The 14,278-nt window shown below is 46.0% G+C and overlaps 1 protein-coding gene across 2 annotated transcripts in view; it reads right to left on the bottom strand.

Moving 5' to 3' along the window:
• Positions 1–14,278, bottom strand: part of EXOC4 (exocyst complex component 4) — a 371,202-nt gene that overhangs the window by 27,164 nt on the left and 329,760 nt on the right. Inside the window, exons 15-17 of one of the 2 annotated variants that reach the window (XM_058805259.1) lie at positions 8,167–8,311; positions 3,464–3,642; positions 1,535–1,694 (exon numbers count right to left, since the gene is read on the bottom strand). In XM_058805259.1, the coding sequence (XP_058661242.1) occupies positions 1,535–1,694; positions 3,464–3,642; positions 8,167–8,311 (484 nt within the window). The remainder of the gene's footprint in view (positions 1–1,534; positions 1,695–3,463; positions 3,643–8,166; positions 8,312–14,278) is intronic. The other variant, XM_058805260.1, reaches the window with a different exon arrangement.

Here is a 14,278-nt window from a genome sequence, read left to right as displayed (position 1 = left end):
GGGAAAAAAAGGGGAAGGGAGAATTTCTCCATCAGCTCTGCCACTGCTCCTGTACATATAAAACCCACTTTATATTGGAAAAGGCCAAACTGAGAGTTATGCACAGCACAGAGCATTTACAGATTCCTGCCTGAGCTGTATCACAGAGGTACAAATCACTTTTATCCAGCCTGATGTTGTTTTATGCTTTCTGGAGGGGAGCTGTTATGTTTATTTAATATTTTGAGCAGAACCTGGCTGCCCTGGGGTCCCTGGGGTGACGTGAGAGCCTTGCTCAGGTGATTGTGAATTCAGGTGAGCAGGGCAGGCCTGGGATGCACCAGAGCCTTGTTGATGTCAAAGGAGGATCTGGGTAATAAACATTTAAACATTCAGGAGTCATCTGAACAACTAAAGAGTCAAACAGAGCATGAAAGAAGAAAAGATGAAGCTGTGAAAGCAATAAAAGAAACGTGGCTGAGTTGATTTGATGGGAAGAATCCAGCACAAAGCTGCTGTGGGAGGGTGGGGTCAGGCTCTGCCCCCAAGGAACAAGGGACAGGACACAAGGAAATGGCCCCAAGTCGTGCCAGAGGAGTTTAGGGCTGGATATCAGGAAAATTCCTTCACCCACAGGATGGTCACATTTAAGAAAGAAAAGATGAAATTTGGGAAGTTTATTCCTTGCCGAGTTTCTAATGGATCTTCCTCCCTCCCACTCCTGCAGGCCTCAGCTTCCTCATGCCAATGGTGATCTGAAGAAATGGGTTCAGTAAGGATTCACCCCCAGATGTGATCCCAAATAAATGAGGCACTGAGTCACACTCTTCACCCACAGAGCTCAAACCTCCCTCAGAATTCAGCCCCAGTGATGGCACCAAGAGTTTGTGGTGGGTCAGATCCAAGTTCCACACAAACTTCTCTCATTTCACAAACCCCATTCCTCCATTTCCAGTGTCATAGATAACAGCAAATAAACAACTTTGAGAATGAGAACAGAGGAATCCTGACTCGTTCTTCGACTGCTGAGCTGGGAAAAGAGGCTTGTACCTATCTCAGAGTCACTCTGACCAACAGAGATTCTGAGAGCTGGACAGTTTGTCTCTATCCTAAACCAGTCCAAAAAGTGCTGCCATCATAGCAGAAGATGGAGGCCAAGAAGAAGGATAAGGAGAAAGGCTGGGCACATCCAGATTCCTCCATCTTGCCACCTGAAGCCCCATTCTAAAAACCCAAAAATCTATTTTTCACCCCGTGATAAATTCACTGTCATTCTACTTAAACTTTTGTAGCTTGCAGATCCTCATACAAGGTTGGTAATTTTTTCCATGGGTCAAGATCAAAGTCACAGGGGTCTTGTGCTCTGTGCCAGGGTCTCTGAGGCCCCTAGCAGGGGTTTGAGCCCTCCAGGACAGCCAGAGGGATGTCCTGGGTTCTGACATCTAACACAGGTGATAGCTATTGGACAATCATTGTAGATAATGCACACATAATTTACATTATTTCAGCTCCTGCGGGCCCCAGGTGAGGGGCACAGGGCGAGGTCTGTGCTCACCTGGCGAAGTCCAGGTCGGCCTCGCGGGACATGGTGATGTTGGTGAGGTTCTGCTGCAGGATGAAGATGTTCCTGCACATCTTCTTGATGCCCGACTCGCTGATGCGCCTGAAGTAGTGCGCGCCGTTGATGAGGATGCACGAGATGAGGTGGCCCAAACCTGCAAGGAAGAAGAGATTTAGTGCCAGTAATTCATGGTGAAAACCCCCAAAATGTGCACTGGAAGTGGTGCCTGTGAGCTGGATCAAGGGATAATTGGGTTTTAACTGTAAACTTGTCACAGACGTTTTATGAAAAATCCTTTCCTTAGGATTTTTCCTCCTGAGAATCTGAGAGGCCTCAGGAACAAAATGTAAACAATGGTTATCTGCTGCTGTGGAATGCAACAGGTGCATCTGGGATTGGTCTCATGTGGTTGCTTCTAATTAATGGCCAATCACAGTCAGCTGGCTTGGACTCTGGTCAGTCACCAGATTTTATTATCATTCCCTTCCTTTCCAGTCCTTGCTAGCCTTTTGATGAAATCCGTTCTTCTATTCTTTTATTTTATGATATATATTATACTTTTAACATAATATATATCATAAAATAATAAATCAAGCCTTCTGAAACATGGAGCCAACATTCTCATCTCTTCTCTCGTCCTGGGACCCCTGTGAACACCGTCACAGAAACCCTCAGTAATCTTCGTGGTGCAGTTTAGGACTTTCCACCTCTTTAGTAAAAACACAAAACTGCCCCAAAACTTAAAGCTGTGTATCAAGGGATAATTGGATTTTAACTGGAAACCCTCAGTAATCTTTGTGGTGCAGTTTAGGACTTTCTGCCTCTAGTAAAAACACAAAACTGCCCCAAAACTTAGAGCTGTGTTGTCACAACCAGTGATTTTTAGCCAGGCTTTGCACAATGTCCCTTCCAGTCCCTGGACAGAGCAATGGGTCACTGCAGCTCCTGTAGAACTACAGGATTTTAATCTGTTCTGTTCTCCAGGGTGGTGGTTTCCCGTTTTTCCTGGTAAATTCAGTCTCCAGGGGGAGGAATGAGCTGCATTCCAAAGTCCCTGATGCACAAACCCTCTCTGATCAATCCTGAACAGTTTCCTGTGTCTGAAGGATGTCAGAAGGGCACAGCAGCTGAGGGGTCAGGGACACAGCCACCCCCATGCATCCACTTGTGCCACATTACACAGAGCAAAATCCCAGCTTGGTTTGCACTGCACAGGTCTGGGCAAGCCCAGAGGCCAATTAAAAGTCTAAATTAAGGATTTAGTTCATGTACAGGGAGCTGGGTGGGAAATATGTAAATCCCAGACCTGGGATTATGAGGTGTGATTAAGGAGGACCATGAGTATGAATTTAAACTTCAACAGGATGTGAGTGGTCCCTGTGGCTCTGTGTGGAGCCAATTCCCTCTTCCTGAACAAACAATCAGAGAATCCCAGGATGGTTTGGGTGGAAAAGGACCTTAAAGCCCCTCCAGTGCCACCCCATCCATGGCAGGGACACTTCCCACTGTCCCAGACTGCTCCAGCCCCAGTGTCCAGCCTGGCCTTGGGCATTGCAGGGATCAGGGGCAGCCCCAGCTGCTGTGGCAATGCCAGCCCAGGCAGGAATTCCTCATTGCCAAGATGCCACCCATGGCTGCCCTCTGGCAGTGGGAGCCATTCCCTGTGTGCTGTCCCTGCAGGCCTTGTCCCCAGTCCCTCTGCAGCTCTGCTGGAGCCCCTGCAGGCCCTGCAATGTGCTGGGAGCTCTCCCTGGAGCCTTCCCTGCTCCAGGGGAATATTCCCAGCTCTCCCACACGGCTCTCACTCGACGCTCTGTAGGTGACACCAGCACCTCACTCTGCTCCACCCCCAAAGGAAACCCGTGGAGCTTTGGGATGAGGATGGAAAACCCTTTATGGAGGAAGGACTGGGAGGAGCCTGACCTTCGAAGATGTACTGGAACTTGTGCTGCTGCAGGCTGGCACTCATGGCCTCCTCGATGGCGCTGATGTCCTTGTTGAGCCGCACCACCAGCGGGTCGTAGTCCATGCTCTCCACGTTGGCCACGATGGCGTAGTTCCCCTGCTTGGCCAGAGGGATCAGGTAGTGGAAGCAGTGAACCCTGTGGGCACGAGGGAGGAACATCACAATGAAACAACCCCTGTTTTAAAGTTTTTATGGGATGCAAAGTGGCTTTTCCCTTCCTGAAGCTGGTAAAAAATAACTGCAGGAGATGGGTGGTGATGTTTGCGTTAAAGGCATCCTACTCTTGTCACTGTTCCATGTTCAGGGATGGATCCAACAGATCCTTGGAGATGGATCTGACCTCCATCATCCCACTGAATGGGATGGGAGAGTGCCTTGCTGTGTTATTATGAGGATATAGAGGGTGTCTGAGGCGGTAAGTGGGATTGTGGCTCCTGTTAAGATAATTGTTCCCAAGATTCCCCAGCCTCCCATACAATACTGGTCCTCCAACAAGAACTCCTTCCATGAAAACCTCATAAAAGGGATGACTGGCAGAACCAGCGAGCCAGGGGTCATGGAATGAGCATTGAAATTCCAAGATTGTGCCTATTCCCAAGCATTTCACACTACTGCAACTCCATCCTGCTCACCAATGTGCCCAACCATCATCCCTCTGTGGAAGGAGAAATTCCACACAGTTAAAGCCCAACATGCCCAACCATCATCCATCCATGGAAGGGGAAATTCCTTGCATTTAAATTCCAACATGAATAACCATCATCCCTCCATGGAAGGAGAAATTTCTTGCAGTTGAATCCCAACGTGCCCAACCATCTCCATGGAAGGAGAAATTCCATGCAGTCAAATCTCAACATGTCCAACCATCATCCCTCCATGGAAGGAGAAATTCCATGCAGTTAAATCCCAATGTGCCCAATCATCATCTCTCCATGGAAAGAGAAATTTCATGCATTTAAATCCCAACATGCCCAACCATCATCCCTCCATGGAAAGAGAAATTCCTTGCAGTTAAATTCAAACATGAACAACCATCATCCCTCCATGGAAAGAGAAATTCCTTGCAGTTAAATTCGAACATGAACAACCATCATCCCTCCATGGAAAGAGAAATTTCTTGCAGTTGAATCCCAACATGCCCAGCCATCTCCATGGAAGGAGAAATTCCATGCAGTCAAATCCCAATTTGCCTCCCTCCATGGAAGGAGAAATTCCATGCACTTAAATCCCAACCATCATCCCTCCATGAAAAGAGAAATTCCATGCACTTAAATCCAAACTTGCTCCTCTCCATAGAAAGAGAAATTCCTTGCAACTGAATCCCAATGTGCCAAACCACGTCCATGGAAGGAGAAGTTCCACACAGTTAAATTCCAATGTGCCCAACCACCATCCCTCCATGGAAGGTGAAATTCCTTGCAGTTAAATCCAAATTTTGCCCCCTCCATGGAAGGAGAAATTCCAGACAGTTAAATCCCAACATGCCCAACCATCATCCCTCCATGAAAAGAGAAATTCCATGCAGTCAAATCCCAATTTATCCCTCTCCATGGAAGGAGAAATTCCATGCAGTTAAATCCCAATATGCCAAACCATTATCCCTCCATGGAAGGAGAAATTTTATGCAGTTAAATCCCAACCATCATCCCTGCATGGAAGGAGAAATTCCACACACTTAAATCCCAACTTGCTCCCCTCCATGGAAGAAGAAATTCCATGTAGTTGAATCCCAACGTGCCCAACCATCAGCCCTCCATGGAAGGAGAAATTCCATGCAGTTTAATCCCCTTTTAGGACTCGGCAAAAAATCATAATTCAGTTGTTTCTCTCAAAGCCAGAGAGGAAATTGCTGTGTCCAGAAAGATCCACAGCAGAGCTCCTTCTGCTTTTGTGGTGGGAACAGGGTTGGGTTCTACTTCCACCAGGAGAGGTTTAGGTTGGATTTTAGGGAAAATTCCTTCCCTAAAAAAGGGTTGTCCAGCCCTGCACAGCTGCCCAGGGCAGGTGTGGAGTCCCCATCCCTGAGGGATTCAAAGCCATGTGGAGGTGGCACTTGGGGACATGGTCAGTGGTGGCCTTGGCAGGGCTGGGAATGGTTGGACCTCATGATCTTAAAGGTCTTTTCCAATCTTTCCATGATTCTGGAATTCACCTGCCAGGGGAACAAATCAAAGCCTGAGGGAGAATCCCTGGAATTTGGGGCATAACTCAGGGTCAGCACATGGGGACAAGAAGCTCACACCAGAGTGGCCCAAAGCTGTGCCAGAGATGTCCTGGCTTCCACATTCCCTGGAAAACACCTTGAGGTGCCATCATGAGCAAATCCAGTTTAGGGTAATCCCAAGAGTAAAAGCGCCTTATAAATAATTTTATATGTTGTTTAAAAATATGAAAATCCTGTAACAGACATTAACTAATCTAAAATTCCATGGTTATTCCAACAAAAGCTGCTTCCATTCCCAGGCTGGACAGGGCTTGGAGCAACCTGGGATTGGGGAAGGTGGATGATCTTTAAGGTCCTTTAAGGCACTGGACGATCTTTAAGGTCCTTTCCAACCCAAACCTTGCCAGGATTGTAGGATGGGATTCCATGGCTTGGAGAATGATCTGGGAGTGCCAAATGTCTCCTTTAAGGAAGCACATCCAGATCCAAGGAGCAGTGTCTCAGTGACCTCAGGGGCACTGGAGGAGGAGAAGACAACACCAAGCTGCATGTGGAATGAACGTGGGCTCTGAGGCAGGAGAAAAATCAGGGGATAATTGTGTGGAATTCCCAAAATTCCTGGGCAATTCAAGGAGCCAATTCACAAATTCCTGGCTGTTCTGGTGTCTCTGCAGCAGCCAGAGGTGGGATGAATCCCCAGGCCCTTCCCAAATGTGCTCTGAGCGTCTCTGAACCCACAGTGGATGGATTCCCACTGTGCTGTGCACCTTGGACACGGCACAGATCCAGGGAATGGGTGCAGGATCAGAGAATCCTGCCAGGAACAGGCACCAGAGTTCTGCAGATGGTTGGAAATGCAGAGTGAGGGATGCAGGGGAGCTCCCACCCCGCTGGGGTTTCCCTGATGTCTCAATCCTTCAATCCCTTCCACCCTCTGGACACCCTGACACATGGTTTGGTGAATTCACAGCTCCAAACTCGGCTCCTGTTGGAAGCACTGCTCTAAATTACTACAGAATTTATCCCTCAAGTCCATTTTAGGGGATTTTGCTTAATCCAAGTGTGACAAAAAGCCACAGAGGCCAGACACCCATCCCAAGAGTCCAGGTTCCTTCAGCCCAGCTGGAAAACTTCTCCATTTCCATATTTCCACCTCCTTTTCCTCAAATCCTCCCAAGCCCAGCACTGATGGATGGCAGGATGAAGGAGTGCTGACAAGAATTAATGTGGATTTTTTTCCCAGAGCCCCACACTGATCCAGCAGAGCACACGGGGACATGATGTGGCTTGGGATGTGTCACCAAAGAACAAACTGGTGATCCATCAAAACTCTGACATCCCCCTTCTATCTGATGCCTCAGAGCAAAGGGAAGCAATGAAAATACACCTGGCCTGAACAGTTCTCCAGGGAAAAACATCTTCCCAGCCCTGGAGTGGGCAGCTGGCAGCCTGAGGAAAGGGATTTGCTGCCTTTGGTCTTTGCATGTGAAGGCAGAGACTTCATGAAATCACCCAGCCCTTGAAAAAATCCAGCTGGTTCCCCAGTTCCTGTTACTGTTTGAAGAAGTAGGAGGAGAAGCTCATATTTGTAGTCCCAAGAAAAACCAAACTGTGGAGACACCTGTTAGACTGTGACAACACCATTGTGATGTTTTGGAAGGACAAAGTCCCTGAAAATCACATTTTTTCCTGGTCTTTGAACCATAATCATGGAATCACAGAGTGGGTTGGGTTGGAGGGACCTGCAAGGTCATCCAGTGCCACCCTTGCCATGGGCAGGGACATCTCCCACCATCCCAGAGTGCTCCAAGCCCTGTCCAACCTGGCCTTGGACATTGCAGGGATCCAGGGCAGCCCCAGCTGCTCTGGTAGGACCCCACCACACTCACATGAAGGAATTTCTTCCTGAATTCTTTTAGTTAACAGACAAACCTCCCGAGGAAATTCCACTTTTGGTGCCTGCCTCCATGCCACATTTGGCCACCCACGATTTGGAGATCTGGCATTCCTGGACTCACCTTTGGTGCTGTCATGGATAAGATTATTTGTGTCCTCTGGACATGATCTCCACCTGCAGGCCCCCAAGATGCCCCTCTGTCACAGACATGTTTTATGAAAAATCCTTTCCTTGGGATTTTTCCTCCTGAGAAGCTGAGAGGCCTCAGGAACAAAATGCAAACAATGATTATCTGCTGCTGTGGAATGCAACAGGTGCATCTGGGATTGGTCTCGTGGTTGTTTGTAATTAATGGCCAATCACAGTCAGCTGGATCAGACTCTCTGGTCACAAGATTTTATTATAATTCCTTTCTATTTTTTGCCAGCCTTCTGTTGAAATCCTTTCTTCTATTCTTTCAGTATAGTTTTAATACAATATTTATGATAAAAAAATAAATCAGCCTTCTGAAACATGGAGTCAGATTCTTGTCTCTTCCTCATCCTGGGACCCCTGTGAACACCACCACACCCCTCCATGCCCAGATTCCAGGTTTTTACCTGACTTCTAAGTGCAGCACCAGCAGGCAGCGGTCAGCCATCTCCTGGAAGGACCTGGCCAGCTCACTGAGGCTCTGCAGGATCTGCTCGGATGCAGGAAGGTGCTCCAGGCTGGCATGGCTGTCCTGGCCTGGGGACGTGGCTGCTAAGAGAAAAAGAGTTCAATTTGAGATCTTGTAAGAGCTGAAATGAGAGATGTGGGACTCCAGGGGCTCTCCAAAATGCAGTTTATAGTATCCAAAATGCAGTTTATTGTATCCAAGGTGTCACAGAAGCCCAGGGTGGTGGGTGACAGAGCTGTGCCCACAGCTGTCAGCTCCAGCTGCAGGCAGGCCTGCAGACCCACATCCCTCATTCAGGCTCTTACTAATAGTGCCCCACGTTGGGCGCCACTGTAAAAGCCTAAATGAGGGATGTGGGACTCCAGGGCCTCTCCAAAATGCAGTTTATTGCATCCAAAATGCAGTTTATAGTATCCAAAATGCAGTTTATTGTATCCAAGGTGTCACAGCAGCCCAGGGTGGGTGACAGAGCTGTGCCCACAGCTGTCAGCTCCAGCTGCAGGCAGGCCTGGAGCCCCTTTGGTTTTGGTCACAATGCATTACAGACTTTTCTTTGCTGAGCATCTTCATGCAGTAGAACCAATCTATTCCTGAACTGTTATCTATAGCCCATCATAACTACTGTAATTACCATATTCATGTTACTGTTCTCCAATCACTCAAAGTTAGTACACTACAGTTTCAGCTAGAAGTTGTTTTTCAGTTTTCTTGCAGTGGAAAATTCTGAGACCTTTTTTCTACTTGCAACTTTTGCTGCCTTGTTTGCCTGTGCTTTGTGCTTGATAAAAACATCTTGTTTGGGGTGGGTTTATCCTTTGCTCTAAGCCATAAAAACCCTTTTAACAAACACACCCTTTGCCTCCTTGGTTATCCAGTGAGACTGGCTCAGCAATTCTTTTCTTCTAGATCAAAACTTGCTTCCATCTCTATTCCTCCATCAGACTCTACATTTAAAAATCTTTCTGCTAGGCACACATATCTGTGAGACCTTCTTGTCAAACTTTCATCCTTCCCAACAAGATGTTCTCCATCCCATCCAGAGCCTCCTGTGTGCTCCCATCCCAGCTCTGGGTGATCCCTCCACCTCTGATTCAGGAGTGGGTCAAGGAGCAAAGTGTTCCTGCCATGGATTGAACTCCCAGGTGGATCTGAGGGGATTCATCAACCACCAGGAGACATTTTCCTGGCAAGGGATTGCTCTGGGCTGGGAATTCCTGTGGCTGCAGAGTCCAGCAGTGTTTATCTCACTCTGCTGGGAGGGAGGGAGGGAGGGAGGAGCTGCTTGGGAGCCAGGGCACCCACAGGTGGGAGGGTCCTTTTTGGTCACCACAGTGTCCCTCAGGCGAGTCCCCACTCATTCAGAGGAGCCTTGCTTTGGTTTTGTTCCTTAACCACAGCTCTTGGGCAGTAAAAAAGAGTTAAACACCCGTGAGGTGCTCATGGATCATCTTCCCACTCCCGGGATTTTATCCCGGCCACCAGAGCAGTTCTAACTCTATAAACCCCTCAGGGATGTAAAAAGGAATTAAAACCACAGGCAACATTCATGAGGTGCGCATGGATCATCTCCTTTCCACTGAGACCTCCTTGAAACACCTTTTGGGATTTTATCCCAGCCAGGAGTGCAGGTCTTACTCCATCACTTCATCCCACAGGGCTGCAAAAGGGAATTAACCACAGGAAACACCCATGGATCATTTCCTTCCCAACTGAGACCTCCTTGAAAATCTTCTGGGATTTTATCCCAGCCACCAGAGCAGCTCCAACTCCATCACTTCACCCTTGGGGCTGTAAAATGGAATTAAACCACAGCCAACACCCATGAGCTGCTCATGGATGGTTTCCCACTGAGACCTCCTTGAAAAACCTTCTGGGATTTTATTCCAGCCAGGAGTGCAGGTCTAACTGCTTAACTTCATCCCTCAGGGCTGTAAAAAGAAATCAAAGCACAAGCAACACCCATGAGGTGCTCATGGATGGTTTCCTTCCCACTGAGACCTCCTTTGAAAAGTTCCTGGCATTTTATCCCAGCCACCAGAGGAGCTCCAACTCCATCACTTCATCTTGTATTCTACCCCAGGGCATTCCCAAGGAGCTGCTGACCATCAAATTCCATTTGGAGTGATGCTGCTTTAAGGAAATGTGACTTTTGTACAGCCATAGCCCTGCTTTGGGAGAGGAACTTTGGATTAAACACCAAAAATAATTGGCCTAAAATTAAACACATCCTCACATCCTAAAAAGAGAAAAAAAAACAAAGTGAGGGGATAAAAATCCAGATTTTTGTGTGTGTGTGTGCAAAACAAATTAAAGCAGAGGTGAACAAGGAGGAGGGAACTGTACAGTTAAGTGTAGAAATCACAGAATATGGAAGCAGATGAGGGAACGGTACAATTAAATATGGAAAATGTACAATTAAGTATGAAAATCACAGAATATGGAGGTAGATGATCTTTGGTGCCCAGAGCAGCTGTGGCTGCCCCTGGATCCCTGGCAGTGCCCAAGGCCAGGCTGGAAGGGGCTTGGAGCCCCCTGGGATGGTGGAAGTGTCCCTGCCATGGTTGGAATGAGGTGATCCTTGAGGTCCCCTCCAACCCAACCCATTCCATTAATTAACTCCATCAATTAACCCCTCTCAGCAGCTCCTGAGGCCACAGCAAAATTCATGAATTTATTTTTTGAACCAAGGAACACCAGCCTGGCAAATCCTGCAGGAAATGATGACCTGGCCTGGAGTGTGGAAGGGGAATAAAGAGGGAACAATGAGGGTGACAATCCAGCCTGGGTGGGTGGGAATGATGAGGGTTCCCCTTCCCTGAGCCTCCTCCCAGCCCCCCTCTGCTCACTGAGCCTCCTCCCACCAAGAAAATGAAATTATCAGTGAGGGGCTGAGGGGCTGATTTGCACAAACTCTAATTCCAGATTATCCCAGGACTCTCAGGAGGCACCTGGGGAGAGATTTTTTTCCCTCAAGTGACCCTGGAGTGTGACAGGACTTCAGGGTTAGGTTTAGGGATAATTAGATAATTGCCTGGTGACAGGAAAGCAGAAAACCCCACCTGTACCATGCATGAAAAAACATCATTTTAAAGCGCAAAATCCTACATTTTGAGAGGTTTTTATCCCCCTGGAGATGCACTTGGGGCAGGAATCATCTCTCTTTTAGCAGAGGCAGCTCTGCCGGGCTGGGAGTGCTGGAGATGGATGGAGCCATCAGAGGAAAGCAGGAATCAGCTCCTTGCTGCTGCTCTGTCCCACCAAGAAAATCAAATTATCAACAAGGAGTGAGGGGCTGATTTACACAAACTCTAACTCCAGATTATCCCAGGACTCTCAGGAGGCATCTGGTGAGAGATTTTTGTCCTCCAAGTGACCCTGGAGTGTGACAGGACTTCAGGGTTAGGAATAATTAGATAATTACCTGGTGACAGGACAAAGCAGAAAACCCACCTGTACCATGCATGAAAAACCATAATTTTTAAGCCCCAAAAACCTACATTTGGAGAGGTTTTCATCCCCCTGGAGATGCACTTGGGGCAGGAATCATCTCTCTTTTAGCAGAGGCAGCTCTGCCGGCCTGGGAGTGCTGGAGATGGATGGAGCCATCAGAGAAAAGCAGGAGTCAGCTCCTTGCTGCTGCAGGCAGATGCACACACCATTTTTCTCCTCTCCACAATCCACTTGCAGCGCTTTTAAGTGAAGCTGTAATTATATTTGTCAGTGGAGATGAGGGGAGGAGGGAGATGGGCACAATCCGCTCCCTGTTTGAAGCACTGAAATCCTTCAGGGAGGAGGCTCAGGTGGGGTTTTTGGGGGGGTAAATCTGAATTTCTCCTGTGTGTTTTTACTTTTGGAGCTCAAAGGAAGCCCTTTCAGAGCCCAACAATTTTCCTTTCTTCTCTGGACACCCAGAAGAGAAAATCCCATTCTTTAAAGGCTCACTCCAGATAGTTTTACTCCATCATCCCTGGCAGCACGAGGGCAACAAATGAGCTGGAGAAGCAAAAAATAATCAGAGCCTGAATTATTAAAGGGCTGTGAATAGAAAATGCCATTTGGAGCTGGCTGTGGAGCTGGGCAGATCTTTGGGCAAAAACTGAGCCTTCCTGTGCTGTGGACCCACCACACTCTGAGAAAGGGAAGGATCTCTGATGAAATGTTGGAAAAGGGGAAAAAATTCTGGAATTCTGGGAAAAAAATCAGCCATGGAGTTCTTGTTCCCCTTCTGCTCCTTCCTAAGCCATTTCCAGCTGAGCCTGAGCCCACCTGGGCACCACAACACCCAGGCCAGTGCCCTGCTCCCCTGGCCCTGTCATCCTGGAGATTGGAAGGTGAATTTTCCATGCTGCTGGAGAAAAGTGCCAGCTTGGCTTGGCACTCGGTTCCTAATCCTGTGTCAGGATCCTGCTCTTCATTCTCCCTGCACAATTTTGCTTCCCTCTTTTCCCATCTTTTTAGTGAAAAACACCTGATTTTTGGAGTTTTTTTAATGAACCAATGGGTTTTGGGTGGTTTTCATTCCTTTTCCAGACTGCAAAGTGCTTAAAGAAAAGTGAGGATCAAGCAGACCTTGAGTTTGGTAGGAGGAGTTGTAGGATGGAGCTCGAACTTCTTATGTTGTCTCTCTATTTTCTGAGATAACTGAATTCAGCCCAGGAAATAATAATTCTGAGGAGGGCAAGATCTGGGAAAGTTACATCACAAATGACTGAAAACAGAAAAAATTAAGAGGAATTTTCCAAGCTGAGGAGCACTGGAACAGCAAATCCTGGACTTTTTTTAGGGGAATCCTTCCATAGTGAAATCAGCTCAGTTCCTAATCCTGTGTTAGGATCCTGCTCTTCATTCTCCCTGCACAATTCTGCTTCCTTCTTTTCCCATATTTTTAGGGAAAAACACCTGATCTTTGGAGTTTTTTTAATGAACCAATTGGTTTTGTCTCCTCTCTGGCTGAAACCACAGCTGAGTCCTCTCCCTCTGAGGAAAAGGAACATTTCAGGTGGTGTTTTCTGGGGTTCCTGTCTTTGGAATGAATGATGGGTCTGACTCCATGTTCTTAGAAGGCATAATATAATATAATATAATATAATATAATATAATGTAATGTAATGTAATGTAATGTAATGTAATGTAATGTAATATGATGTAATATAATGTAATGTAATATAATATAATGTAATATAATGTAATGTAATATAATGTAATGTAATGTAATGTAATATAATGTAATGTAACATAATGTAATGTAATACAATGTAATGTAATATAATGTAATATAATGTAATGTAATGTAATATAATGTAATATAATATAATATAATGTAATATAATGTAATATAATATAATGTAATATAATGTAATGTAATATAATGTAATGTAATGTTATGTTATGTTATATTATATTATATTATATTATATTATATTATATTATATTATATTATATTATATTATATTATATTATATTATATTATATTATATTATATTCATATCGTATCATATCATATTCCCTATACTAAACTATTCTAAAGGATACAGACAAAAGGCTACAAAGATAATAAAGAAAACTCCTGACTCATTCCAGAGTCCTGACTCAGCTGATGGTGATTGGTCAATAATTAAAACAATTCCCATGAAACCAATGAAACAATCACCTGTTGGATAAACAATCTCCAACCACACTCCAAAGCAGCAAAACACAGGAGAAGCAAATCAGATAATATTGTTTTCCTTTTTCTCTGAGGCTTCTCAGCTTCCCAGGAGAAGAAATCCTGGCAAAGGGATTTTTGAAATATGAAAATTTCATATTTCAAAATACGACAGTGACATTTTCATTCCAGCAAAGCTGAGAAAAATAAACTCAGCCCAGGCTTTGTCACCCAGGATTTCTGCAGGTGACTCCTGGCAGGTTGTAGATGGATGGATGCAGATTGCCATATTAAATTAAACAAAATAAATATTAATTTATTAAATATATTTATGGAATATTAAACAAAATATTAAACAAAAAACCCTGGAGCCACCCAGGTGTGAGCAGAGTGACCAGTGGCACAT

This window comes from Ammospiza caudacuta, chromosome 5, assembly GCF_027887145.1.
Source record: "Ammospiza caudacuta isolate bAmmCau1 chromosome 5, bAmmCau1.pri, whole genome shotgun sequence".
NCBI classification, from domain to species: domain Eukaryota; kingdom Metazoa; phylum Chordata; class Aves; order Passeriformes; family Passerellidae; genus Ammospiza; species Ammospiza caudacuta.
Note: the sequence above shows the minus strand (reverse complement) of the source record. Positions and strands in the feature narration are given on the sequence as shown.